Source organism: Microcaecilia unicolor, chromosome 4 (genome assembly GCF_901765095.1).
Source record: "Microcaecilia unicolor chromosome 4, aMicUni1.1, whole genome shotgun sequence".
In the NCBI taxonomy this organism is placed as follows: domain Eukaryota; kingdom Metazoa; phylum Chordata; class Amphibia; order Gymnophiona; family Siphonopidae; genus Microcaecilia; species Microcaecilia unicolor.
In genome coordinates, this window is record NC_044034.1 from 359,305,903 (window position 1) to 359,333,800 (window position 27,898).

The 27,898-nt window shown below is 44.4% G+C and overlaps 1 protein-coding gene across 7 annotated transcripts in view; it reads left to right on the plus strand.

Moving 5' to 3' along the window:
* Nucleotides 1-27,898, plus strand: part of CTPS2 (CTP synthase 2) — a 541,710-nt gene that overhangs the window by 58,045 nt on the left and 455,767 nt on the right. For all 7 annotated transcript variants that reach the window (XM_030202308.1, XM_030202304.1, XM_030202305.1 and 4 more), the window contains 3 exons: nucleotides 918-1,006; nucleotides 4,148-4,242; nucleotides 8,703-8,765. In XM_030202308.1, the coding sequence (XP_030058168.1) occupies nucleotides 918-1,006; nucleotides 4,148-4,242; nucleotides 8,703-8,765 (247 nt within the window). The remainder of the gene's footprint in view (nucleotides 1-917; nucleotides 1,007-4,147; nucleotides 4,243-8,702; nucleotides 8,766-27,898) is intronic.

Sequence of the window (27,898 nt, forward strand, 5' to 3'; positions counted from 1 at the left end):
TCAACCATGTCGAAAGCGCTTGACATGTCGAATTGTAAAAGTAGTATGTTCTTACCAGATGCAATCTTTTGTTTGAATTTAGTCATGAGAGTTACTAATACTGTTTCGGTACTGTGGTTAGACCGAAATCCTGACTGGGAATCGTGAAGTATTGAAAATTTATCTAGATAGTTTGTAAGTTGCTTGGTCACCAACCTTTCCGTTAATTTGGTTATTAAGGGAATAGATGCTACTGGTCTGTAGTTAGTTAGTTCACTAGCACTTTTCTTTGCGTCTTTGGGTATGGGGGTGAGTAAAATGTTGCCTTTTTCCTTCAGGAAGAGTCCATTTTGTAGCATGTAATTCAGGTGTTTCGTTATGTTGTTTATGAATTGTTGAGGAGCAGATGTCATCAGGTTGTTTGGGCATATATCTAGTTTGCAGTGAGCTTTGGCAAATCTCTTGAGCGTTTGGGAGATAATGTTCTCCGATAATATCTCGAAGTTAGTCCAGGTCCTGTCCGCTGGGTGAATACCAGGGACTGGGTCTAGGCAGTTAAGGAGTTCAGCATAGTCGATGGTACTGACAGGTATTTTAAGTCGTAGTTGTACTATTTTTTCGTTGAAGTATCTCTGCTTTGGTGTGATTCTCTAGGTACACTATATAGAATCTTATACCTCTTGCAACATAGTGTAAGGCACATTGAGCCTGCAAATAGGTGGGATAATGTGGGGTACAAAATAAATAAATTTGATGGGTTGAGGTCACATTTGATTTTCTGAGCACATTCGCTTTCATTTAAAGATAATTTATTTGATGATATTTCTATTTTTTTTTTTTTACCTGGGTGATTTGTTTAGAGGTTTATTATCTGCCCGCAGTAAACTTTTGTATAATTGTCCTCAGTCTCAGCTTCAACCTTTTTTTCTCTTTCTTAGTACATAGACTCTGCAGAACTGGAAGATTCCATGGAAGCGGAAAACCCTATAAAGTACCACCGGGCGTGGGAGAAGTTGTGCAAAGCAGAGTAAGCACCATTGAGAAGATGTTTTTCATGTTACAGTGGCTCTTCCTTTGGGAGGGGTGGGGGGAGAGAGACTGGTTGAGACAACTTTAGCCTTGATGACCCCAGGTAGTTGCATGGTGGCACTAGTAAGATTGGGAGTTATTGCCCTGCATAAGACACCCTACTGTATTGAATGTGGTTTCAAGGGGAAGAGAAAGTCATTGTGGGTTGTTGGGAAAAGAATGTATTCCCCCTGATATTTACCCCCTAAGTCTATGAACTTGTGTGCAGTATTTAACGCTTACACCCAGATTCTATATAGTGTACCTAGAGAATCACGCCAAAATCGAAGCGTAGTCTATAACAACTAGCGTAACTTAATTGGCTTAACAAGCTAATCAGTGTTGATAACAGCTCTGAACAAGTAATAAGGAGCACTAATTGGCAATCATTAGAACTTACGTGCGCAACTCGCTAAACGCGTTCTGTAATGCAGTGTGCCTAAGTTCTAACACACACAATGCAAAAAGGGGTGTGGTTATAGGCAGGAAAATGGGCATTTTGTGTGCGTTCTGAAATTTACATGCGTAGTTATAGAATATGGCCCAGTGCGCCTAATTCTACACACTGGGATTTACGCCACGTTTTCAAATGGAGGTGCATAGTTTTAGATGCTGAAATATTGACTAAGCGTATTCTATATACCGCGCCTAAATCTAGGCACTGCTTATAAAATACGCTTAGCATCGATTTCCGCGCAGATTTTTTTAAAGCATCATATGTAGAATCTCCCCCTTAGTGCTCAAAGTTGTGCAGACAAGTTATAGAATAGTGTCAGTTGTTTGTGTAACTTAATGGTTAAATTAATCGCTAATTGGGATTAACAACCAGTAATTCACCGAAATTCATCAGACGGGAACCGAATTATTTGATATTCCGGAAGTACCTTAAAGCCTCTCTGTTTAAGCAGTTTCTCATGGATGATCATAATTAATTTAACCCCCTAATTGTACAATGATTCCAACTTCTCGGTTCCATTCTAATTGTTATTATACATGAATGAATATAAATTGTTACCTTTTCGCGTCTAGCATTAGTTTGCATATTACATATTGTAATACTCAATCCTCATTTACTTTATTATTAAATGTATACGATCCAACATCACTTTTTGTACCAAGTAAGTTGTTAACCACATTGAACCTGATCTATTGGGATATTATCAGGGACATTTTCGAAAGAGAAGGGTGCCCATCTTCCGACACAAATCGGGAGATGGGCGTCCTCTCAGGGTCGCCCAAATTGGCATAATCGAAAGCCGATTTTGGGCGTCCTCAACTGCAGTCCGTTGCAGGGACGACCAGAGTTCACGGGGGCGTGTCGGAGGCGTAGCAAAGGCGGGACTGGTGCGTGCTGAAGAGATGGGCGTCCTCGGCCGATAATGGAAAAAAAAAGGGCATCCCTGACGAGCATTTGGTCGACTTTACTTGGTCCATTTTTTCTCACGACCAAGCCTCAAAAAGGTGCCCGAACTGACCAGATGACCACCGGAGGGAATCGGGGATGACCTCCCCTTACTCCCCCAGTGGTCACCAACCCCCTCCCATCCTAAAAAATAAAATTAAAAAAAAAATGTTTTGCCAGCTTCAAATGTCATACCCAGCTCCATGACAGCAGTATGCAGGTCCCTGGGGCAGTTTTAGTGGGTGCAGTGCACTTCAGGCAGGCGGACCCAGGCCCATCCCCCCCCCTACCTGTTACACTTGTGGTGGTAAATGTGAGCCATTCAAAACCCACCCGAAACCCACTGTACCCACATGTAGGTGCCCCCCTTCACCCCTTATGGCTATGGTAGTGGTGTAACAGTTGTGGGGAGTGGGTTTTGGGAGGGCTTAGCACCCAAGGTAAGGGAGCCATACACCTGGGAGCAATTTCTGAAGTCCACTGCAGTATCCCCTAGGGTGCCCGGTTTGTGGCCTGGCATGTGAGGGGGACCAGTGCACTACGAATGTTGGCTCCTCCCATGACCAAAGTGCTTGGATTTGGTCGTTTCTGAGATGGGCATCCTACTACTACTACTACTACTATTTAGCATTTCTATAGCGCTACAAGGCATACGCAGCGCTGCACAAACATAGAAGAAAGACAGTCCCTGCTCAAAGAGCTATGTAATAAAAGTAAGCCAAGTACAGGACAATCAAACCATTGTGACATCACTGATGAGGTTGGCTCTTATTGGTGGCCTGAGGCATTATGACATCACAATATTAGCTCTGGTTACAAGAGACTACTACTACTACTATTTATCACTTCTATAGCACTACAAGGCATACGCAGCGCTGCACAAACATAGAAGAAAGACAGTCCCTGCTCAAAGAGCTTACAATCTAATAGACAAGAAATAAAGTAAGCAAATCAAATCAATTAATGTGATTTTCCCACCTATTTGCAGGCTCAATGTGGCTTACATAGTAACCGTGATGGCGATCCTCAGTTTCCATTATCGCTGAAAATTGGGGACGACCATCTCTAAGGTCGACTTAAATTTCACGATTTGGGCATCCCCGACTGTATTATCAAAACGAAAGATGGACGCCAATCTTGTTTCGATAATAGTGGTTTCCCCGCCCCTTCGCCAGGACGTTCCTAGAGATGGGCGTCCCCATTCGATTATGCCCCTCCATGGGATATAAATGAAATAAGTAAATTTATTATAATTGGTCTTAATTGGTGCTAATTAGCTAATTATACCACGGAGTTCATTTTGCACTTGGTTCAATATTTAATTCATTTATGGGGCTCAAGGCAGAGTACAAATAATTATTAGCAAATGTAAAAATATAAAATCACTAAAATTAATTGCAATAGAATAAAATACCATAAAACGCAGTACATACAGTTAAAATAATTTTCTGAATTTTCATGGTGCATATTTCACTCCATAGGGAAGACCAGTGTCTCCCAGCTGGGTCCTTATGTTCAGTAATTTCTACTGGTCATTTCAGCTCTAACTGTAACCTCCTATTTATTATAATACTGTGTTATTATAAATCAATATTATACAGTACCTAAGTGCAGAGTGCAAGAAACTAATCCGTCAGCTTCTTCCTTCTCCCCCCCTCCCCTCTGATTCTAACAGTTCACTTGTCTGTTGTCTTTCAGTGGTATTTTAGTACCAGGAGGCTTTGGACTAAGGGGAACCGAGGGCAAACTTCAAGCAATCTCTTGGGCAAGAAAAAAGAAAAAACCCTTTCTTGGTAGGACTTTTAAACTCTGAAAATTACATTACTCTGTTGATGCTTGAATCCAGGGCTTGAATTATATGTCACATGGTTCTAAAGTGTAGCTTTATTGCAATTTGAATAACTTGTTACTGTATGTTCTGAGAGATGGCGCAAAGGAGAAAGGTGGGGGGGGGGGGGGTCCACTCCTTCCACAGTAACACAAGCAAACCAACCACAGGGTGGAAGAAAACAAGTCCAAGTGACCAGCCAGAACACAGAAGTAAAAGCTCCAAACAAAGTTTATTGGGACCCCTTTTGGCGGATTCAGCATTACTATACTTGTGCTTTTCCTAGCACTCACAGATGACTTGACGTCCAGCAGAGGATCTATTGACCCCTGAAGAAGGCTTGTTGCCGAAACACGGACCGTATAGGGGTCCCAATAAACTTTGTTTGGAGCTTTTACTTCTGAGAGATGGCGCAGCATTTTGATGTAGGAAACTGGCTTCATTCAGAGTCACACTAATCTCTACAGAAAGCTATGGGAGGTTGTCAGATTTTTCACATGGGTGCTCCTCCCTCCCCATTTCCTCCTTTCACCCCCACTCTTCCTCAGTTATCTAACCATATGTTTCTCCTATCCCCCTGTCTCTTCCCACATCTTCTTCCTCTTTCCTATGTCTTCTCCCATCGTTTCCTGTTCCTGGAGTACCTCTTAGCCGATCAGATTTTTAGAAATACACAATAAATATGCATAAAGGCAGTGCACGTACATCCCTTTCATGCATATTCATTTTGGATATTATGAAAACCTGACTGGCTAAGGGGGTACTCCAGGAATGGCTTGAGAAATACTGCTATACCGTATATTTCTCACAACTTCCTTTTCTCTTTTTTTTTTTTTTAATCTCTGCCATGTTTCTCCTCTCTCCCCCTTCTCCACTTTCATGTTGGGCCCTTCCATCTTTTGCTGTTCTCTCTGTGGTTCTTCATCAAAAAGCAGATGGAGACAGACAAAAATATCTCACTATCAGTGTTGTTCAAAGTACTAAGTCAAAGTACTTAAGTAAAAGTAAAACTAAATGTATATTTTAATACTTAAGTAAAAGTACAAAGAATAAATTAAAAAATTTACTGAAATGAAAGTAAAAAAAAAAGTTATTGCATAATATACTTTTTCAGTAAAAAAGTAAAAGTACCACAACTACAATGAATGCAACTATTGTTAAAAGTTTTTATCCCAACAACTTTATTGCTATACAGTTCAATCCACTTTGCTTTTAGTAAAATTTAATTTTTGAAAATGACTGTCACTCATGTGAGTGCGCTTGTGAGTCATTAATCTAACCCAGCTTAAAAGGTGTTCATCAGCTGCGCTAGCAGGAAGTTGATTTTTCATTCTGATGAAAAAGTTCCTTCAAATCAAGCCAGGTTGTGATATTACTGATGTCTTCTGACTGGGTCTGCAGGTTTTGATCAAGGAAATCTCTGAAACACTTGACTTCTATATAGCAAAGAATACTTTATCATCATTATTGCCATTATCATCTGCATTAGAAGTAGTTCTGTCTAATTCATCACCTGCATCTTCATTTTCATCTTCGTTATCATCGTCATGATATCCAATTACAGAGAGGCTTTCACATAATTGGAATCATTGTATATTCTAACATTTTTTCTTCTAATGGTGAACTCTGTTTGAATACCTTTGAAACTGATGCAAGAATGACAAATGTGTAAAGGCCAGGCAAGCAGACTTCCTCTCTAAAGACTCCAACAATCAGTGGACAGTCATCCCAATGTAACATTTTCCATGGGATAGCCAGCAGTCTGTTGTGATAGAGACATAGGTATCTGTTCTCCAAAAACTGCAACCAGCTTCAGCTTCATCTCTACTTAAAAGTACCCAACTCGTTACTGTTTGGCTTGAGTATTGTTATCTAACTGAGAGCCTTGGTTCAAGGCCTGAGACTTTGGGTCAGATCTAAAAGTGACAGAAAAGCTTACAGGCCTTTAACTATAATCTGAACTTTGAAGTTCCAGTAAGACTCCTGAGCTGTTGGGACATACCATGCAGCAAAATAAGGAAGGGCTAGGGTGCAAAAACCTCATAAACAGGATGGTGTGGTTTACCAACAGGGCAGAGTCAGTTACTTCCAGTAAGAGCTGGTCTATTGTTAACTTTTCCAGTAAATACTAATCAACTCATTACCATAGCCAATCAGTGTTAACCATTACATTAGCATATATCCAATAAATGGGATTATTGTCAGAATGACCTGTTATGTTAATGAGCGTATATAAGTGATTGTACTTCCTTTTCATTTGGAGTGAGACAGTCACAGCCAGCACCTTTGTGCAAGCAGGGCTTCACTCTCATGAGAAACCAATAGATTGTATCTGAATTGGCAAATAATCCTATTGCTTTCTCATAAATAGTCTTGCATCTTTTATACATATATTTGGAGAATAATAAATAAAAGCATTTCATTGCTTGTATGTTATCTGGAGTCTCAGATATAGAAGTAATTCTTGTGTAGCAATGTTCTGTACTCCCAGTGAGATATCACTGATCTGCTAATTATACAAATACTTGATAAGAAATAAGGTATCTAAATAAACTCCTAACTGATGCAGCCTTGGGTGATTTATTTCTTCCTAGGTGTTGGTGGGTGGACCACCATGTTGGGAGGGATAAATTGACCCTAAAAAAATACAGGTTGGAGACCAGTAATTAATTCAACAAACACAGGCAACTCCACTGTTCTCATAGGCTATATTCACTGAACAGCAAAATTTAAAATGGGATGAGATGATCCACTGTTTTCATGACAAGGGGCCCTGTTTTCTAAGGCGCGTTAGCGTTTTTAATACGCCTACAATTAGCGCGCATGGTAACCGTGTAGGTTCCCATAGGGATATCTTAGTCGCGTACATGGTTAACATACGTTAAAAATGCTAACGCACCTATAATGCAGCATAGTAAACAGGGCCTTGGTTTGCGATAGCAAAATCCTATTCCTGGTTTTGCTGTTTCATTTGGTTTACAGAAGAATCATCATTTACATCTCACTTCCGTTTTTACTTTTAACTGCAAGCGTAAAAGTAGCAGAAATTGGCTTAAGTACATAAGTAGTGCCATACTGGGAAAGACCAAAGGTCCATCAAGCCCAGCATCCTGTTTCCAACAGTGGCCAATCCAGGTCACAAGTACCTGGCAGAAACCCAAACAATAGTAACATTCCATGTAGAACCCCAAAAAGTAGCAAGATTCTAGAATTCTAAAGAATAACAAGATTCCATGCAGAATTTCAAAGTGTATAGCAACATTCCATTTAGAACCCTAAAGAGTAGCAAGATTCCATTCAGAATCCTAAGTACATAAGTGTTGCCATACTGGAACAGACCAAAGGTCCATCAAGCCCAGCATCCTGTTTCCAACAGTGGCCAATCCAGGTCACAAGTACCTGGCAGAAACCCAAACAATAGTAACATTCCATGTAGAACCCCAAAGAGTAGCAAGATTCTAGAATTCTAAAGAATAACAAGGTTCCATGCAGAATTTCAAAGTGTAGCAACATTCCATGTAGAACCCCAAAGAGTAGCAAGATTCCATTCAGAATCCCAAGTACATAAGTACATAAGTGTTGCCATACTGGAACAGACCAAAGGTCCATCAAGCCCAGCATCCTGTTTCCAACAGTGGCCAATCCAGGTCACAAGTACCTGGCAGAAACCCAAACAATAGTAACATTCCATGTAGAACCCCAAGGAGTAGCAAGATTCTAGAATTCTAAAGAATAACAAGATTCCATGCAAAGTGTAGCAACATTCCATGTAGAATCCCAAAGAGTAGCAAGATTCCATTCAGAATCCCAAGTACATAAGTACATAAGTATTGCCACATTGGGACAGACCAAAGGTCCATCAAGCCCAGCATTCTGTTTCCAACAGTGGCCAATCCAGGTCACAAATACCTGGCAAGATCCCGAAAAAAGTACAAAACATTTTATACTGCTTATCCCAGAAATAGTGGATTTTCCCCAAGTCCATGTCACCCTGCTTAGAAAGAAAACCCAGTGGGGTAAGAAGGAAGGAAGAGCAGGTCCTGTATTGACCACGAAATTCTCAGGGTCCTACTGGTTTGCCAAGTGGCAGAAAAAAAATCAGCAGTCATCCCACCAATAAAAAAAATACTCTTGAGGAGGTCACTGCACTGCCTTTTTTCATTTTGCATAAATTCTTTGGTTATAAAATGACACATTGCCTGTGCTGAGCTATGAAACAGATGGAGGCAGATATAGCTGTCATAGTGTTTCATTACAGGGCCTCATTCTCACCACAAGATGAAAAAGTTCATTTTGTCTAAGAGCTCTGGTGTGCCATTTAGGCAGGAAAAGATTAAGTGGAAAGAAATTTGCACAGTGTGAATTGTTCTCAAGGTGTCTTTCAATTCTCTTTCCTTTGTATCCCATCCCTAACCTTTCCTGTAGGAATCTGCCTCGGAATGCAGCTGGCGGTGGTAGAATTTGCAAGAAATTGTCTGAACTGGAAAGGTGAGATAAAGGTTATGGTTCTCTTTGCTAAAGAAATTATTTTTGCACGTGTATAATCTGGCTAGCACATAAATGTTCACAGTGACTTCCAAATACCATATCTACAATAAAAATAACACATAGCACATATACATTTAAAAAACCCAACACTAACCCCTGGCCTCTCACCTCATAAGGACTGCTACCCTCTTGTCCTCACTACCGTGTTTCCCCGAAAATAGGACCTACCCCGAAAATAAGACCTACCGGGGTTTTCCTGCAAATTTAAAATATAAGACATCCCCCTAAAAGTAAGACCTACCAAACTTTTTTTTTTAAGCAGGGCCGCCGAGAGCCACCCGAGGTCACCCCCCCCCCCCACCTGAGGTCGCGCCCCCCCCCCCCTCCGTCGCTCCCAGAACTAACCTGAAGCTCCTTTCACCTTCGCAAGTTCGGATTCGAAGCAGCAGCGCAGCAGCGCAGCAGGGCAGACCTCTCCTTCCGTGTCCCGCCCTCTCCTGACGTAACGTAACGTCAGGCGAGGGCGGGACACGGAAGGAAGGAGAGGTCTGCCCTGCTGCGCTGCTGCTTCGAATCCGAATCCGAACTTGCGAAGGTGAAAGGAGCTTCAGGTTAGTTCCGGGAGCGACGGAGGGGGGGCCCGGCGACCTCGGGTGGGGAAGGGGGGGCCACCGATGTTTCCCAGAAAATAAGACATCCCCTCGAAAATAAGACCTAGCGCGTTTTGGGGAGGAAAAATAAATATAAGACAGTGTCTTATTTTCGGGGAAACACGGTATATCTACCTGAATGCCTCCCTAAAGGGCCCTTTTACAGAGCGGCGGTAAGCCACAGGCTTACTGACCGCTGGCAGTAGTCCTGCCCCGTGCATGTGCCATTTCCAGGGGAACCCCTCCCCCCCTGCAAATGGCTTCCATGGTGCTAAACCTGGCAGTAATTGGGCATCACCGGGTTCTATATAACTTGCAATCCTCAAAATCTCTAGTCTCAGGGGTTCTTTTATTTTTTTTTCCCAATAGTTTAAGCACATAACGTATTAGAAATGGATGCTTTTAGGAAACCCTGTTGGAGAGAGCAGTTCAGGGGGGTAGTGGAAAGGGGGGAGTATTACTATATTTTATCAGGCCTTATTACTTCAGATTTTCTTGCCACCTCATTATAAAATGGTATGGGAAAATGCACTGGGATCTGTTTTTGAACATAAGGCGTGGGAGCAACACCTAAATTGCCTTTTACATGTTTCTTTAGCGGCTAATCTGGTTGAGAAATGAGTATAAAATGCTGTATCAATGGTATGATATCCCTACACGCCTTAAAGCTATGCATGGTATGGGCAATGACCTATGTTGGCGGGGTTGTGGAGCACAAGGGGACTTCTTACATATCTGGTGGGACTGCCCCATAGCCTGGGGTTTTTGAGATAAAGTCATCCAGTTGGCCTCAGATATTTTGGGAGTATCGCTCACCAAGTCCCTTGCCAGCCCCTCCACACAAGAGGAAGCTGGTCCGTTTGATTGTCACGGTTGGCCTATTGGTCTTGGCTTCCTCCTACCCTCTCAGGAAGAACTTTTTTACTGCCAAAAGTGGACCACATACGTTTGATGTCCAAATTTATTTATTTATTAGGATTTATTTACCACCTTTTTGAAGGAATTCACTCGAGGCGGTGTACAGTAAGAATAGATCAAGAGGTGACAATTACAGCAGTAAAAATATTCAAAAACAATACAAAGTATGGCATGGTATACTATTTACAATGTCAACACAATACGTAATAGAACATTATAGGTGATAGCGAAGGGTAAAGCAAAGATGTAACATATAGAAGGGTAAGAAAGTAGGAAGAGTTAGAATGTAAGGTGAATGATTTAAAGAAAGTTGCACATGAGATCAGAGAGATGGTTATTGTCTCAGCTAGGGTAGGAGTGGATAAACATGTCCCTCTGCAGTATGTGCAGCCTGAGTCAAGCCTTGTGTGTGTGTGTGTGTGAGACTAACGAGTTAGTTACTTCCATTAAAGGCCTGGTTGAAGAGCCAAGCTTTCACCTGCTTCCTAAAGTAGAGATAGTCTTGTGTTAAGCGCAGCCTTTCAGGCAGTGCATTCCAGAGTGTGGGGGCTACTCCGGAGAAGGCTTGCTTGCGGGTATCGCTTGCGGGAGCCCTTATCGCCACCTCAGTGGGTGGCGGTAAGGGTTTCCCACTGCATGGCTACGTGGTAAGAGTTCTCGTACCGTATGGGCATGTGTGTCTGGGGGCTTTTTGTTTTTACCTGTTGCGGTAAAAAGGGTCCTGGTGCGCAGAAAAAACGGCCCCCGCTGCTAGCGCAGTGCCCTTTTTCCCGCAGCTTGGTTAAAGGATCCCTAAGTAAGTGAACCATTAAGTCTTTGAAATGGAACATAACTCTCCTCCAGATGTAAGGGAACTGGCAAAAAATGCATAGGATAAACACACAGGAATCCTGTTTAGAAGGAATCAATCCAAAGAAGCTTAGCGGAGACTAGGTGGCAACACCGGAAATTGGGGAAGTAAAGCCAGTACTAGGCAAACTTCTACAGTCTATGCCCTGATCGGGGCTGAAATTGAACTTTTCAAGGCCTTAGATGATAACTTCAGAACAAGGACAGTGCCGGGCAGACTTCTACGGTCTGTGCCCTGAAAATAGCATGGACAAATAAAAAGCAGGTATATATATATATGTTGTATCATGTCATACCTTATGTAATGAGTTTATCTTCTCGGGCAGACTGGATGGACCATACAGGTCTTTATCTGCCATCATCTACTATGTTACTATGTTGCCAAAACACATGCAGCAGGAAGATGGAAGCATAACGTTCCAACTTAACTTAGTATGACATTCAATGCTAAGTTAAAGTTAAGTTGGAACGTTATGCTTCCGTCTTCCTGCTGCATGTGTTTTGGCAACAATATATGTGGTAGCGATCTGGGCAACTTTGAAAAATGTGAAGAGTGTTTTTCTACAACAATATTAAATGACTATGTTTAAATACTAAGGGCCCTGTTTACTAAGGTGCGTTAGTGTTTTTAGCGCACCTAAACTTAGCGTGCACGCTAACCATGTAGGCACCTATAAGGGATATTGTAGGCACGTACATGGTTAACGCGCATTAAAAATGTTAACGCGCTTATAACGCTGCTTAGTAAACGGGGCCCTAAAGGTTTAAATATTTAACGGAGGTTTTTGGCAATCATTGGTTCCAGTTAGAAGATGCAGGAGCAGATAGCAACTGATTGATGATAATTGCATAAAGCTTTTGGTGTCTATTATCGCTGCAACTTCTAGTCTAGTCTAATCACTCCTATCTGTACCCTTCTCCACCACCGCTAACTCCAGACTCCGCCCCTTCTGCCTCGCATCACCTTATGCCTGGAACAGACTCCCCGAGCCCATACGCCATGCGCTCTCCCTGCCCATCTTCAAGTCCTTACTCAAAGCTCATCTCTTCTCCCTTGCTTTTGGCGCCTAACCACCCTCCCCATTCATGATACCTACACTGACTACATAGCTTGTTACCTTTAGATTGTAAGCTCTCTTGAGCAGGGACTGTCCTTCCCCATGTTTTAACTTGTACAGCGCTGCGTAACCCTTGCTATAGAAATGCTAAGTAGTAGTAGTAGTCTTCTACTGCTGAGGCCTTTTCCCTCCATTTTTATCCTAAGAAAAATGAAAAAATTACAGTAATTAGTAGTAATTAAGGGGTCCTTTTACAAAGGCGCACTGAAAAATGGCCTGTGGTAGTAGTGTAGGCTCGGATTTTGGACGCACGCAGCATCATTTTTCAGCGCACCTGTAAAAAAGGCCTTTTTTTGCCGCAAATGGACGTGAGGCAAAATCAAAATTGCCGCGCGTCCATTTTGGGTCTGAGACCTTACCACCAGCCACAGACCTAGCGGTAAAGAATTTGGGCAGCAATGACCTGTGCGCGTCAGATGCCACTTGGCGCGCATCCACTACGCGCGCCATAAAATTTTTAAAAAATTAGGTTTCAGACGCGCGTATCTGACGTGCGCCAAAAATGAAATTACCGCAAGAGCCACGCGGTAGTAGGGCGGTAACTCCATTTTGGCATGCGTTGGACAAGCGTAGGCGCCTACGCATCTTAGTAAAAGGGGCCCCCTGTTCTTTAACATGAAGAAGATATGAAGAATGCTGGGTGGGTTGTATGAAGATCCTTTTGGGAGAGGGGCTTAGCTAGGTGGGGCCACGGGGGCATGGGCCCCCACAGATTTAGCCCAGGCCCCCTCTACTTTCAACCCCCCCCCCCCCCCCCCGCCGCTGACCCTCCCCCGCCACTTTCGCTCCCGACGATGACTCTACCCCGCTGCCAGGGGTCCCCAATACCTGCCAGCCGAAGTCTTCAGCGCCGTTCTCTGAATCGTTCGCTGATCTGTTTCTGTGAGTCCTGATGTCCTGCGTGCACACGTGCAAGACATCAGGAGTCAGGACTCACAGAAATAGATCAGCGAACACGCAGGAGACTAGCTCTGAAGAAGACTTCAGCTGGTGGGGGTTGAGGATCCCTGCATGCAAAGGTACCTGGCGGGGGGAGGGGGGGGTCAAAAATGGCGTGGGAGGGTTGGCGGTGGTAGGGGGGTCGAAAGTGGCAGAGGAGGATCGTCGTCAGTGGGGGGGGGGGGGGGAGGTGAAAGTGGCGAGGTGGTAGGCGGCAGGCTAAACTGTGCCCCCCCTCACCTCAGGCTCTGCACCCCCCTCCCGCTGAGGTCTGGCTACGCCCCTGGTGAGAGTAGAAATCTCAGCTTTTTGGTGATTTGCAGAGCTATTATGATCGATTAGTTCTTTTTCCTTGAGTAGCATGTCCCTCTTTCTTAGGCCATTATTATGATTAGAACATAAGAGTTGCTGTCCTGGGTCAGATCAAGGGTCCATCTAGCCAGAAACCTGTTTCCAAATTGTCCAATTCAGGTCACAAGTACCTGGCAGAGTCCCAAAAAGTAGAAAGACTCTATACTACTTACTTCTAATGATAAGCAGTGGCTTTCCCCAGGTCTACCTTAATAACGATTTATGGACTTTTCCTCCAGAAATTCGTCCAAACCTTTTTCAAACCCAGCTACATGAACTGCTTTTACCACTTGCTATGGTTCTGAATTCCAGACCTTAAGTATTCATTGAGTGAAAAATTATTTTCTCCTGTTTCTTTTAAATGTGCCACTATGTAACTTCATAGAGTGTCTTCTAGTTTTTGTACTTTTAGATAAACAATTGATTCGCGTTTACCCATTCTACTCCATTCAAGATTTGATACACCTTTATCATATCTCCCCTGAGGGTGGCAGACAATTGGGAGCAGACAAATTGTCACTAAGGGATCCTTTTACTAAGGTGCGCCAAAAAATGGCCTTCGCTGGTGTAGATGCGTGTATTGGGCACGCGCAGGTCCATTTTTCAGTGTGCCTGCAAAAAAGGCCTTTTTTTTTGTTTGTTTTGGCCGAAAATGGACGAGGGGCAAAGTAAAAATTGGCACGCGTCCATTTTGGGTCTGAGACCTTACTGCCAGCCATTGACTTAGCGGTAAGGTCTCATGCGATAACCGTATGGTCGTCGTCTACACGTGCAGAATGACGATTACTACCCGGTTTCTGCCACGCGCCAGAAAATAAAAATAATTTTCTGGGTCGCATAGCGGACGCACATCAAAAATGAAATTACCGCAAGGGCCACACGGTAGCCAGGTGGTAACTCCAAATTGACGTGCGTTGGGCGCACGTAGGCACCTACGTGGCTTAGTAAAAGGGCTTCTAGGGCAATTAGAAGCAGGTAATTTGGCATGGACATTTTGGAGTGAATAATTGGTGGCAGACAAATTGGTACTGTACCGCTGAGGTGCTAGGGCAGTTGGGTGCAAACTGTTTTCCTGGTGGCTGTTTCTTCACTAGAAGGGTTCCTGAGCTCTAGGCATTGTCGTGCAGGGGCTCCTTTCTGCAATTTTCGCAGACGGATGTGTCCGGATCGGGCAATTGATGGTGGACAAATTGGTGCCGGACTGCTGAGGTGTTAGGGCATTTGGAAGTAAACTGTTTTCCTGGTGGCTGTTTCTTCAGCTAGAAGGTTTTCTGAGCTCCAGGCATTGCAGTTTTCGCAGGCTGGCGTGTCCATGTGCACGTTTCCTTCCTTTCTTCCAAAAGTGGTTTCATCTTTTCACCTCAGTCAGACGATTTTCCTCCCATCCTTTCAGAGGGAGGATTATGGTAAGGACTACACCTCCCTACATCTTCTGGATGTGAAACAGTAACCAGTAAATTCGGTGCCGGGCAGTTTTGAGTGGACAATTTGGGGTGGACAGTTCGTCGTAGGATAATTTGGAGTGTCTATGTTGACGGAAAATAACATCTAATTCGGTGCAGGACAATTAGTAGCTTTTGATGTCTCATTAAGCGCTCTACTAAGATGTGAAATCATGTTTGAATATTCTGTAGGAGTGTTTAAGGTCAATTACAGGTATCAATGAACACACTTACTGAAATCTTTAATCCGCAAATTCATGGATGTCATTTTCATTTCGGATAAATCATGTGGTGTAAGGTGCAGGAATATGGCTATGCTGGATGTTACAGCACAGATCCAGATTTTGAATATGTGCCGATTCCCGAGAATGTTCATTCTTACGAAGAACTTACAGAGCTCGAATCGTTTCCAGAAGTCGATGACCTTCTGAACTACTTCGAAGACACTTTCATTGGAAGATGGCAACGACATCTTTTTCCCTTTTTCCCTTCCAGCATCTGGGACTGTTATCAGGCTGTTTGTGACGACACACCACGAATAAATAACGCAGTCGAGGGATGACATAATGCTTTTGCACAGTTTGTGCAAATTGTCCATCCAATAGCACTGAGGCTAGATCTGAAACTACAAAAGGAACAGAACATGAATCGCCTGCATATGAAACTTCTCGCTGCTGGAGAACATTATTCCTTGCAGAAGAAGAAATACCGGGATCTCGATCGTCAACTTCAAATGATTGTCATGGATTATGCTAATCGTTCAATTTTGGATTATTTGTGTGGATGCAGCCACTACATTAACTTGATTGATTAAAATATTTTGGACATAAGTTTTGTTAAATGATTCTACATTGGTGCATTCTTTGCACATCTTTTTCTAAATTAAGTTTGCTTTAATTGATTCTATAACTTTAGTCCATCCTTTAGAAAACACTAACATTGGCTTTTAAAAAAAATGTTTGATTGTTGACTATCGATTTGCAAGAGTAATTGACACTTTATTATGTATTTTCTTAATAAAGCCTTTACAAAGTTTCAGTTAATCACTGTTTATCTTACTATTTGTGCCAAAATGTCTGTTCCAATTTGTCTGGCACCAATTTGTCTGGTACCAATTTGTCTGGTACCAGTTGCCTGCTCCAAAATGTCCATGCCAAACTGTCTGCTCCCAATTGGCCTAGGACCCCCCTCGGCCGTCTCTTCTCCAGGCTGAAGAGCCCTAACCTCTTTACTACTACTACTACTTAACATTTCTAAAGCGCTACTAGGGTTACGCAGCGCTGTACAATTTAACATATAAGGACAGTCCCTGCTCAAAGAGCTTACAATCTAAAGGACAAGTGAAAAGTCAGTTCGATAGGGGCAGTCAAATTGGGGCAGTCTGGATATCCAGAAGGTAAGAGTTGGGTGCCGAAGGCAGCATTGAAGAGGTGGGCTTTAAGCAGAGACTTGAAGATGGGCAGGGAGGGGGCTTGACGTAAGGGCTCAGGAAGGTTGTTCCAGGCATAGGGTGAGGCGAGGCAGAATGGGCGGAGCCTGGAGTTGGACGTGATGGAGAAGGGTACTGAGAGGAGGAATTTGTCCTGTGAACGGAGGTTTCGGGTGGGAACATAAGGGGAGATGAGGGTAGAGAGGTAGTGAGGGGCAGCAGACTGAGTGCATTTGTAGGTAAGAAGGAGAAGCTTGAACTGAATGCGGTATCGGATTGGAAGCCAGTGGAGTGACCTGAGAAGAGGGGTGATATGAGTATATCGGTTCTGGCGGAATATAAGACGTGCAGCAGAGTTCTGAACAGATCTTTAGCCATTCCTCATATGAGAGTCCTTCCATCTCTTTAATCATTTTGGTTGCCCTTCTCTGTACCTTTTCTAGTTCCACTACATATTTTTTTGAGATGTGGCAACCAGAATTGCACACAATATTCAAGATGCAGTCTCGCCATGGAGCAATACAAAGGCAGTATGGTATTCTTTTGAGTTATTCTCTATGCCTTTCCTAATAATTTCTAACATTGTAGTTGCTTTTTTGGCCACCGCTGCAAATTACTGGGCCAGTCCTGCAGCTGACAGATTGAAATGGCAGATGATAGGACATTATATGCAGTGTGGGGAGAGGAGGCGTCTCTTTACTGCAAAATGCTTTAATGTGTTTCTGCAGTAGCCTGTTCAATCTCTTTTAATAAAAGGGTCATGAAGCCCTTCCTTCCTCCCTCCTGCCAGTTAGTCCTTAAGCCTCATATAAAGGCAAACCCATCTTTACCTGTAATATCTCAACCAACCCCCACGTAATAAACTGCAAACACTGTACAGTAGCTTAACTGAAATACCGTGTTTCCCCGAAAATAAGACAGTGTCTTATATTCATTTTTGCTCCCAAAGATGCGCTAGGTCTTATTTTCAGGGGATGTCTTATTCGGGAGTAGTAGGGGGACTATGGCGGTCGGGAACAGTATTGAAGTGGGGGGCGGTATCCTGCAGGAGTAGGCTGTGGCTTGCTTATCTGGCCACAGTGACCGCAGGACTCGAGCGGAGCAGAGCTGCCCTGACCGGGCTGGGAATGGAGGAGGTATGAACTAGGGAAGGTAATGGAATGTGGGGCCGGGCTGCTCTGGCTGGGGGTCTCGGGAGGTTGTGAGAGGGCTTAGGGCGCAGGATCATCCCTACCGTATTACAAACATTAAAAAAAAATTCTACGGTAGCTCCGTTCCCCGTTGGTGGTGCTTTATGCGCTCCTCCTGTACATTCGCAACACTTGCCATCCTTCTAGTCTGACTTAGCCCTTGGGCGATGGAGCAGCGCCGAAAGGGCTCGGTTACTCATTTTCTTTTCTTTTATTATTTCTGCAAGGGGGATGTTTCTTTTCTTTCCAGGCTCACTTACCGGTAGTTGATCTTCACAAAAGCGTGAAGGAGGATGGTAGGAGTCCACTGGACGAAAGATTTTCCACCTCAGTCTTGTTTCTTGCATTTCTTTATGTTATTTCGTGTTTGGGTTGCAGCAAAAAAAATGAAGGTTTCTGTGTCCATGTCCCATCGGGGCCAAACAAAAACTTTGCTAGGTCTTACTTTCGGGGGAGGCCTTATATTTAGCAATTCAGCAAAACCTCTGCTAGGTCTTATTTTCAGGGGAAACAGGGTATATCCCACTCAACATTAACATCTCGAGCACTAAATACTTTTACAAGCAAATAGCTCTTTAGCCTTTTTTTTAAAACCACAGTATCTGACTGATCTGAAATGAAAAGGAAGATGATTCCATTCAGTGGGACCAATTGTGGAAAAAGTACTTGTCTTCTCATAATGGATTCTGTTCAAGATAGGAATCAAAAAAATACAATTCTCTTTCTGATCTCAGTAGTGTTACTGGCTCATACACCTTAAGCATATTTGACAGATAAAAAGCTGATTGCCCATTCAACACTTTATGAATCAATAACAAACTTTTGAAAAGAATTCTTGATTGTCCTGGTAACCGAGGCAGCTGTTCTAAGAATGGAGTAATGGACTGAAACTGCAAAACACCGCAAATCAAGCGTGCGGCAGTGTTCTGTACTATTTATTCATACAAGGATCACCAAAGGACGAATCCTAGGAGGAAACGTAGGCTGTCCTAAATGCTTTTGTACACACGAAAACCCTGAACTGATCGTGTGTAGAAGTGGACTTGAGGGAAGAGTTGTATTATGACTGTTTTGAGTTTCCAGAAGATTGGATAAGGCCTGCTCACAGTTTAATTAAATGCATAGAACCAGAGGGGTTTGTGAGGGAGGGGATGGTGTATAGTGAAGAGCACTGCCTCGCTGATGATACAGTTCAGCCACCTTGCAGCAGGTGGTGCTGCTCTGTCGAGGCTGAGGCTGATGCTGAGTCAGAGGGGCAGGGCTCAAACAGTGTTGCCAGGTGGGCGGTTTTCCGCGACCCGCTGCGGGAAATTTTTGCCCGTGGCGGGTCGCGGTTTTTTGGGCTTCTTTTTCTTCTTTTCCACGGTTTTTCGGGCGGTTTTTTTCGGCCGCGGGGGGCGGGGTTAGTGACGTTTTGGGCGGGGCCGGTGACGGGGGAGGCGGGGCCAATGACGGGGGAGGCGGGGCCGGTGACGGGGAGGCGGGGCCGATGACGGCGGGGGCGGGGGTGATGATGCGGGGGTGGGGGTGTCAGGGGCGGGGTTTGAGTTTGGGCTGGTTTTGGGCTGGATTGGGTGGGAAAAAAATTTTCCACCTGGCAACCTTGGGCTCAAATCAGGTTAGTGCTAAAGCCCTGAGGCTGAATAGATCAGGAGGCCCCGACACAGAGGTTTCCAGCAGGGAGCTCCAGGAGGGTTACCATATTTTGTCCCCCAAAAAGGAGGACACATGCCCCGCCCTCACCACACACCCGCCCTGCCCCCTTTCACACCCCGCTCCCGTTCACATCCTTGTTCCGCCCCTGTCACATTTTACCCTCCCCCCTGTCACACACCCTGTCACCCTCTTCCCCTTACCTTACTACTGCCCTGGTGGTCTAGTGACCTCTTTGGGGCAGGAAAGAGCCCCCTCTTTCCTGCCCGGAGCGCTGCCCTGCATGCAGCCTTCCTGTTGCTGATCTCGGCGCTGATTCAAAATGGCCACCGAGAGTTGAAGTCTTGCGAGGTCACTTGAACTCTCGGCGGCCATTTTGAATCGGCGCTGAGATCACCAACAGGAAGGATGCATGCAGGGCAGCGCTCCAGGCAGGAAAGAGGGGGCTCTTTCCTGTCCCGAAGGCGGAAGAGGTCACTAGACCACCAGGGCAGTAGTAAGTAAGGGGAGGGGAGGCTAGCAATCTGCCCGTTTGGATTTCTGGACAAACGGGCAGATTGGCAAAACCCGCCCGGTTGCTTGGACATGTCCGGGTAAATCTGGACATATGGTAACCCTATCCAGGAGAGGAGAGGACTCCACTGCAAGCTGAGCTGTAGTACCTGAGGAGACAGCCAGGGAAGTGGTGTGGCTCAGGCTCCATTGCTATCAGAGTTGTGTGGGAAGACTGGCAAGGTAGGAGACACCTTGAGTTACATTCAGAAAGTACTTGTTTTGATGTGAATAGACAATGTGTCGGGCTAAGCTAGGAGCTAGCCCTAATAGGAAACTGGACTTGTGCCGGATGAAAGCCGGTGAAGTAACAGGGGGCACATGGTGTGTCAAATAATAAAATATTTTCCCTTTTCTTGAAAACCCTGTGTTGTCTGACTGTGCCCGATCCAAACCACACCCTTGACCACACTACCTCACGTTGATATTTAAAAGTATTTATGTGCTACACAGATAAATGCTGCTGAGATAAATATTCAGTAAAGAAATTGAAGGGTCTTTTTACTAAGGTGCGCTGAAAAGTGGCTTGCGGTAGTGTAGGCATGGGTTTTGGGCGCGTGTCGATCACTTTTTCAGCGCACCTGTAAAAAAAGACCTTTTTTAAAATTTTTGCCGAAAATGGATGTGCGGCAAAATCAAAATTCCCGTGTGTCAATTTTGGATCTGCACCTTACTGCCAGCCGTTGACCTAGGGTAAAATCTCACGCGGTAACTGGGCAGTAATGACCTACACGTGTCAAATGCCACTTCACGCGCTTCCGATATGCGCGTCTGAAAAATATTATATTATTTGTTTTCTGGCACGCAGCAGCTACGCCCATCAAGTGGAATTTAATGCGCGTAGACCATTACCGCCCGGTTACCGCGTGAGACCTTACCCAAAATGGGACGCGTGGCAATTTTCATTTTGCTGCGTGTCCACTTTCGGCAAAAGTGAAAAAAAAAAAGGCATTTTTTGTGGGTGCGCTAAAAAGTCATTCTGCGCGCACCAAAAACACGCGTCTACACTACCGCAGGCCATTTTTCAGCGCACCCTTAGTAAAAGGACCCCTCTGTGATACGAGGAGAGAGCATAGTAATTGGTTTTTAGCAGATAGACTTTGGAGAAGAGCGTTACAGTAATCCAGCTGTGAAATAACCAAGGAGTGAATAATGATCCTGAAAGCCAAGGTGGTGAAAAGATGATGGACAGGATAGATCAAGCGCAGTTTATAATAGCAAACTTTTATCAATGTAAAGGTATGTTGCTCAAATGAAAGTGTTTCAACCAGGGTCACCCCTAGAGCCTTAAGTGTTTCTGTCCAATCGATGTGGATGCCAGATTCCTCCATTTCTACCATCCCATTTCGTATTGTACCCCGTGTGCGGGCTCCGGCAGTGAATATCTGGTGCTAATAATATGTGCTCTGGCCGCTGGAACTTATGCAGGTCCCAGCTAATGTTCAGCTGGGGCCCGCATAATACCAGAGCTTCCAATCCCCCTCCCCTCAAAACAGCCCCCCTTCTGATCTCCTCCCCCAAAATGACCCCCCCTTCCCCGCCACAACAGCAGTACCCCCTTCCCCTGCCATCATCATAGGCTCTTTTCTTGCTTTCCTCGCATTCCTGGTGGTCCAGTACGGGCATTGGGGGCAAGAGCGAACCACACTTGCTCCTGCCCCTAGTGGCTGCCTCATCAAAATGGCTGCCACAACATCTAGAGGCAGCCTCCAACTTTCCACGTTTTATTACATGTCTTGATATACTATTTTGGAGAAACCTCTGTAAAGCGGATTACAATCATCAATGATAAATAAAACAGTGGTGAGAAAGGAACTACATTGGAGACAGGAAAGAGGATACACAAAGAAAACCCTAGAAACAGCAATATGCAGAACCACCATCACAGGGTAACAACCAGGCCATCAGGCCGCGAAATTCGGCCCTAATCAAAAACCTTAGGCTTAAATGAAGATAGGGAGGCGTCCAGCCTGAGTGCCAGAGAGAGGTACCCATTACATGGAAGATCCGCAAATACAAGGACGATAAGCGAATGGTGTCAAAAGACGGGACCTGAAGCAAAGATTCCTGAGACAAGCGAAGTCTTCTAGAAGGGCAGCACAGTACCAGATATCGTGAAAGATAGGAGGGTTGTCCGAAGTGGTACGGTACTGCCTGATTAAATGCCGTTGAATATTGGCGGTTGGGTGGCTCTGGGAGATTTAAGCGGGCAGGAGCCTCTTCTGCCTGCTTAAATCATTTTGAATATCAGACAAAACATCTCTTAATATATTTTAAGTGTATTTTTATTAGAGTCTTGATATACTTCCTTTCATTGATACAACCAAAGTGGTTTACTTATTGCATTCAGGTACTTTTTCTCTATCCCTAGTGGGCTCACAATGTTTTTGTACCTGGGGCAATGGAAGGTTAGGTGACTTGCTCAGGGTCACAAGGAGCTTAGGTGCTAACACGCCAGCTGTACGATGGGTGTAAGTGATCACGCCTAAAGATTAGGTGCGTTAATACCCCTTCTATAAAAGATCATAGGGACCTACCGTCCTTTATAGAATAGGCTTGTACAAAGTGCTCTCTGGGTGCTTAACTGTTGAAGCCTTGTTATGGAAGTGCCCTCGTATAAGGCAATTTTGATAGCAGGTCCCCAAAATTCAAGAACCATAATTCCAAGGACTGTGAGCCTATTCTAGATGAACACTTATGTCTGTGACTGCCATAAATGAGCATATTTAAATACAACATCTACATGCAACTTATATTTTTCTCTAAACTGCCTGCATAGAGGTTGGCCACACCCATGACTTGCCCAGGCCCCTCCCCTGTGTAAATGTTGGCCACGCTCATGACTCACCCAGGCCCTTCCCCTGTATAAATGTTGGTCACTCCATAATTTGGCCAAGCCCCTCCCCTATATAACTAGCCGTTGAACCCGTGAAAACGGGCTACTTTTGGAATGGGGGGGTTTCCGAGCCCCCCCTCCCGGAGTTGCTGCTGCCGCCCCTCCACCCGGCCCGAGCAGCACTGTAAATGTATATCAGCACGCATCAGCAGGCACATCAGCAAAGCTGCCGTCGGGGCGGGCTTCCTTCTCTGCCTGTGTCCCGCCCTCGTGTGAGGTAACGTCGGCGAGGGTGGGACAAAGGCAGAGAAGGAAGCCCGACGGCAGCTTTGCTGATGTGCCTGCTGCTGCGTGCTGATGTAAGTTCACAGTGCTCGGGCCAGATGGAAGGGCGGCAGCGACTCCGGGGGAGGGGGAGCGGTTCCCACGTCTGCAGCATGCCAGTAGAGACTTCCCTCTCTGTCCCGCCCCCATCATCACGTATTGAAGCGGGGGTGGGGCAGAGAGGGAAGTCTACTGCGCATTTGCGAGTGAGTACGGTCACTCGCCGTTTATATGTTTGAAAGCCGTTGAGCCCATGAAAACAGGCTACTTTTGGAATGGGGGGGGGGTTTCCGAGCCCCCCCGGAGTCGCTGCCGCCGCTCCTCCACCCGGCCCGAGCAGCACTGTAAATGTATATCAGCACGCATCAGCAGGCACATCAGCAAAGCTGCCGTCGGGGCGGGCTTCCTTCTCTGCCTGTGTCCCGCCCTCGTGTGACGTAACGTCGGCGAGGGCGGGACAAAGGCAGAGAAGTAAGCCCGACGGCAGCTTTGCTGATGTGCCTGCTGCTACGTGCTGATGTACGTTCACAGTGCTCGGGCCAGATGGAGGGGCGGCGGCTACTCGGGGGGAGGGGGAGCGGTTCCCACGTCTGCAGCATGCCAGTAGAGACTTCCCTCTCTGTCCCGCCCCCATCATCATGTATTGAAGCGGGGGCGGGGCAGAGAGGGAAGTCTCTACTGCGCATTTGCGAGTGAGTACGGTCACTCAGCGTTTATATGTTTGATGTTGGCCGCTCCATAGCTTGCCCAGGCCCCTCCCCTGTATAAATGTTGGTCATGCCATGACTCAGCCAGGCCCTTCCCCTGTATAAATGTTGGCCATGCTCATGACTCACCCAGGCCCCTCACCTGTATAAATGTTTGCCATGCCATGACTCACCCAGGCCCTTCCCCTGTATAATTGTTGGTCACTCCATAACTCGCTCAAGCCCCTCCCCTTTATAAATGTTGGCCACTCCATAACTTGCCCAGGCCCCTCCCCTGTATAAATGTTGGCCATGCCATGACTCAGCCAGGCCCTTCCCCTGTATAAATGTCGGCCATGCTCATGACTCACCCAGACCCCTCACCTGTATAAATGTTGGCCATGCTCATGACTCAACCAGGCCTCTCCCCTGTAAATGTACCCTTGCAGTTACATGCTAAGCCATTTTAGCACTTGATTATAGTAAATTTAACTGTGCAAATGACACTGACATATAGGTGACTTGTTATAGAATGAGGGGAATATTGTATATTGGGCTAGATTCTATAAATGGAGCCAAAAAAAACCTGGCGCTGAACAACAACCCGTACTTAGTACTATTCTGTAAACCTCGCTTGCAGTTAGGCACGGTTTATATCGTACGTATAGCACCTGTTTCTGCGACTTAGTTTAGTCATGGCCATTTACACCAACTAAAACCTGGTGTGACTGTCCATACCTAACTTAGGCGCAGATTGGGCATATTCTATAACAGTGCGCGTATATTTTAGGAACACCCATGACCCACCCATGTGCCTCCCATGACCACGCCCCCTTTTGAGATCCGTGCAGTAGAATTTATTTATTTATTTATTTATTTGTTTGTTACATTTGTACCCCACATTTTCCCACCTATTTGCATGCTCAATATGGCTACATAGTACCGTGAGGCAATAGCCACCTCCGGTGATGAAACAAATACAGGGTGATGGTATTGTCAATGAGATAAATATGTTACAGACACATTTGAAATCGTAGAGAGGGAAGTTATATAGTGTTCATAGTGTTCATTACAAGTTTAGGTTTCTTTGTGTTGCTGGGTTCAGGCACTTAAGTTGGGTCAGTGGAGTATGCCTTTTCGAACAGGTTGGTCTTCAGTGATTTCCGGAAGTTGAGGTGGTCATACGTAGTTTTTTCGACTTTAGGGAGTGCATTCCAGAGTTGCGTGCTTATATAGGAGAAGCTGGATCCATAAATTGATTTGTACTTTTTATTATTATTATTAGCGCTGAACAACTGACACAGAGAGACAGTCCCTGCTTAAAAGAGCTTACAATCTAAAAATACAGACAGACAAGACAATTAAGGGCGAGGGAAGTACTGGGTGAGAAGGAACAAGGGGAGGGCAACTGAGTAGTGGCTAGGAGCCAAAAGCAGTGGTGAAAAGGTGGGTCTTTGAAAGCATAGATTTGAAAACAGGTAGAGATGGAGCTAGACATACAAGCTCAGGAAATCTATTCTAGACATAAGGTGCCGCGAGGGAAAAGGAACAAAGTCTGGAGTTAGCAGTGGAGGAGAAGGGGGACGACAAGAGAGATTTGTCCAGTGAGCGGAGTTCACGGGGAGGAATGTAGGGAGAGACGAGAGTGGAGCGGTAATGGGGGCTGCAGAGTGGATGCATTTAAAGGTCAGTAAGAGAAGTTTGAACTGTATGCAGAAGCGGACAGGGAGCCAGTGGGAGTGGGCTAGTGCAACTTTGCAACTAGGGTGGCGAAGATATAAGTATGTTCGTGATGATCTGGTTGAGTTTCAACATGCATCTCTTTCTGGAATACACTTAGCAAGTTGGGCACATAGATTCTAATTAATGCAGATAATTGCTTGCTAGTGGCCAAAATTGCGCACATCACGTTAGTCGCCATATATAGAACATGGGGGATTATGTCTATATAAAAGAAAGTTTAATATTTAGACGTATTATATCCAATTCTGTGCTTTTAGAGGCTTGTTTTAGAAAGGGTGATATATGTCACTTGGGATGAGGGTGGGACTGGGTACCTGAATTTTAATTGAGAGTTGTTTAACGGTGAAGGGCCTAATACCCTTGCAGAAGCCCTGCTATCACTGACTAAACGTACATAGAAATATTTGACTCTTAAATTCTTCTTACAGACTTTGGATTTGGTTAGGATTTTCTTAAAATCTGCTTAATATTTGTATGCAAAAGTAAGCTATATTGGAGGAATTTGAATATATATATATATATATATATATATCCACTTGCCTGAATATCCAGCATATAGTGACCATGTCTTTCAGCTTGAAAATTAACAAAAAAGCAAATGACATATCTTGAATTTCCTAGTCTGCTAACTTCAGTTTAACTAGCACTGTGTATTAACCTGGGGTTAATTCAGGTTTTCGGATGTGGATGAACATGTAATTAATCAAGTCTTTTAATGTCATTAATGGTCAATTAAAATCAAACATGTCTGCAGTAACTTACAGCAGGGTAAATATTTGAAGGACTTTGATGAATAATTTGCATACTTTATGAAGCATGAAGTCATTAGCTGAGTTTTTCCAACTCCCAGCAGTTTCATTAAATGATTTTAGCACACAACTTAGAGTGTGGTACATAAGCATTGCCATACTGGGAAAGACCGAAGGCCCATCAAGCCCAGTATACAGTTTCCAGCAGTGGTCAGTCCAGATTGCAAGTTCCTGGTAAGATCCCAAAAGAGGAAAACAGATTTTATTCTGCTTATCCCGGGAATAAGCAGTGGATGTACCTCAAGTCCACTTTGGCTTATAGACTTTTCTTCCAGGAACTTGTCCAATCCTTTATTAAACCCTGCTAAGCTAACTGCTTTTACCACATTCTCTGGCAACAAATTCCAGAGCTTAATTATACCTTGAATGAAGTATTTAAAGAAATAATAATTACAATCAAATCAGACTTACTAAAATCTCACAAATAGGAAAAAGGAATGACAACATTTTTAAAATGCTGAGGAAAAGAAAAAATGGGGAGAGGGGAGAGTGAAAGAGGAAATTAAGCAATGTTCTTCTTGACACATCAGCCCAAATTATAGAATATCTACCAGTAACTAATCATCCCTGTCCTAATTCTTTTCACTCTCGTTGCTGTTATTAGTGGTCTTGTCTACCTAGGATTAAATCGAACCTTTTAACTGAGGTGGATCAAAGAATATATATTCTTTCCCAGAGTGTTTTACCATGAACTTTATTGGGAAATGTGAAAAGAAAGTCATAAGGTTACAGCTGTAAAAAAACTCTTTCCTCGGGCTCTGAATGCTAGGAGACAAAGTAGGATAAACATGCATTTTGGAAGCAATTCTGCACGGGTTGCCTAAAGTTAGACCCTTAAAGTGTGTGCGCTAAGCATAAATTCTGTTACAGCAATTAAGCACTTAATTGCCTTTGTGGAATACTAGCATAAGTCTCCAGTTATGTGCATCAATTTAGGCGAGGACAGTTGTACTAACTCTGTGGAAGGTGTAAATGCATGCCTATAGTCTGCTATTGGTAGCATGGAATCTTGCTACTCTTTGGGATTCCGGAATCTTGCTACTCTTTGGGATTCTGAAATCTCGCTGCTGTTTGAGATTCTGGAATCTTGCTACTCTTTAGGATTCTAGAATCTTGTTATTTATTTATTTATTGCATTTGTATCCCACATTATCCCACCTCTTTGCAGGCTCAATGTGGCTTACAATATATTATGGATAATGAAATCTTGTTACTCTTTGGGATTCTGGAATCTTGTTACTCTTTAATATTCTGGAATCTTGCTGCTGTTTGGGTTTCTGCCAGGTAGATACGAGTGACTTGGATTGGCCACTGTTAAAAGCAGGTTACTGGGCTTGATGGACCATTGTTCTGACCCAGTATGGCTATTCTTATGTTCTTAAACTGATACTATTCTAAAAGCTTAGAACTGGAGTCAGTAAATGGCGCTCAAAGTTGGAGGTGCCATATATAGAATCCAGAGGTTAGTGCATAAGTGCTTGGCATGCCCCTGCCCCGCCTATGCCCCTTTCGCAGTTTTGAGGTATAGAAACTAGGCGCATATATTATAGAATAGCGTTTAAGTGTAGTTAAGTGTGAAACTGCGTATTAGAGCCATTTAGGGGGGGGAAGTCTATAAATAGCAGCTAAAAATTTTGCGCAGAA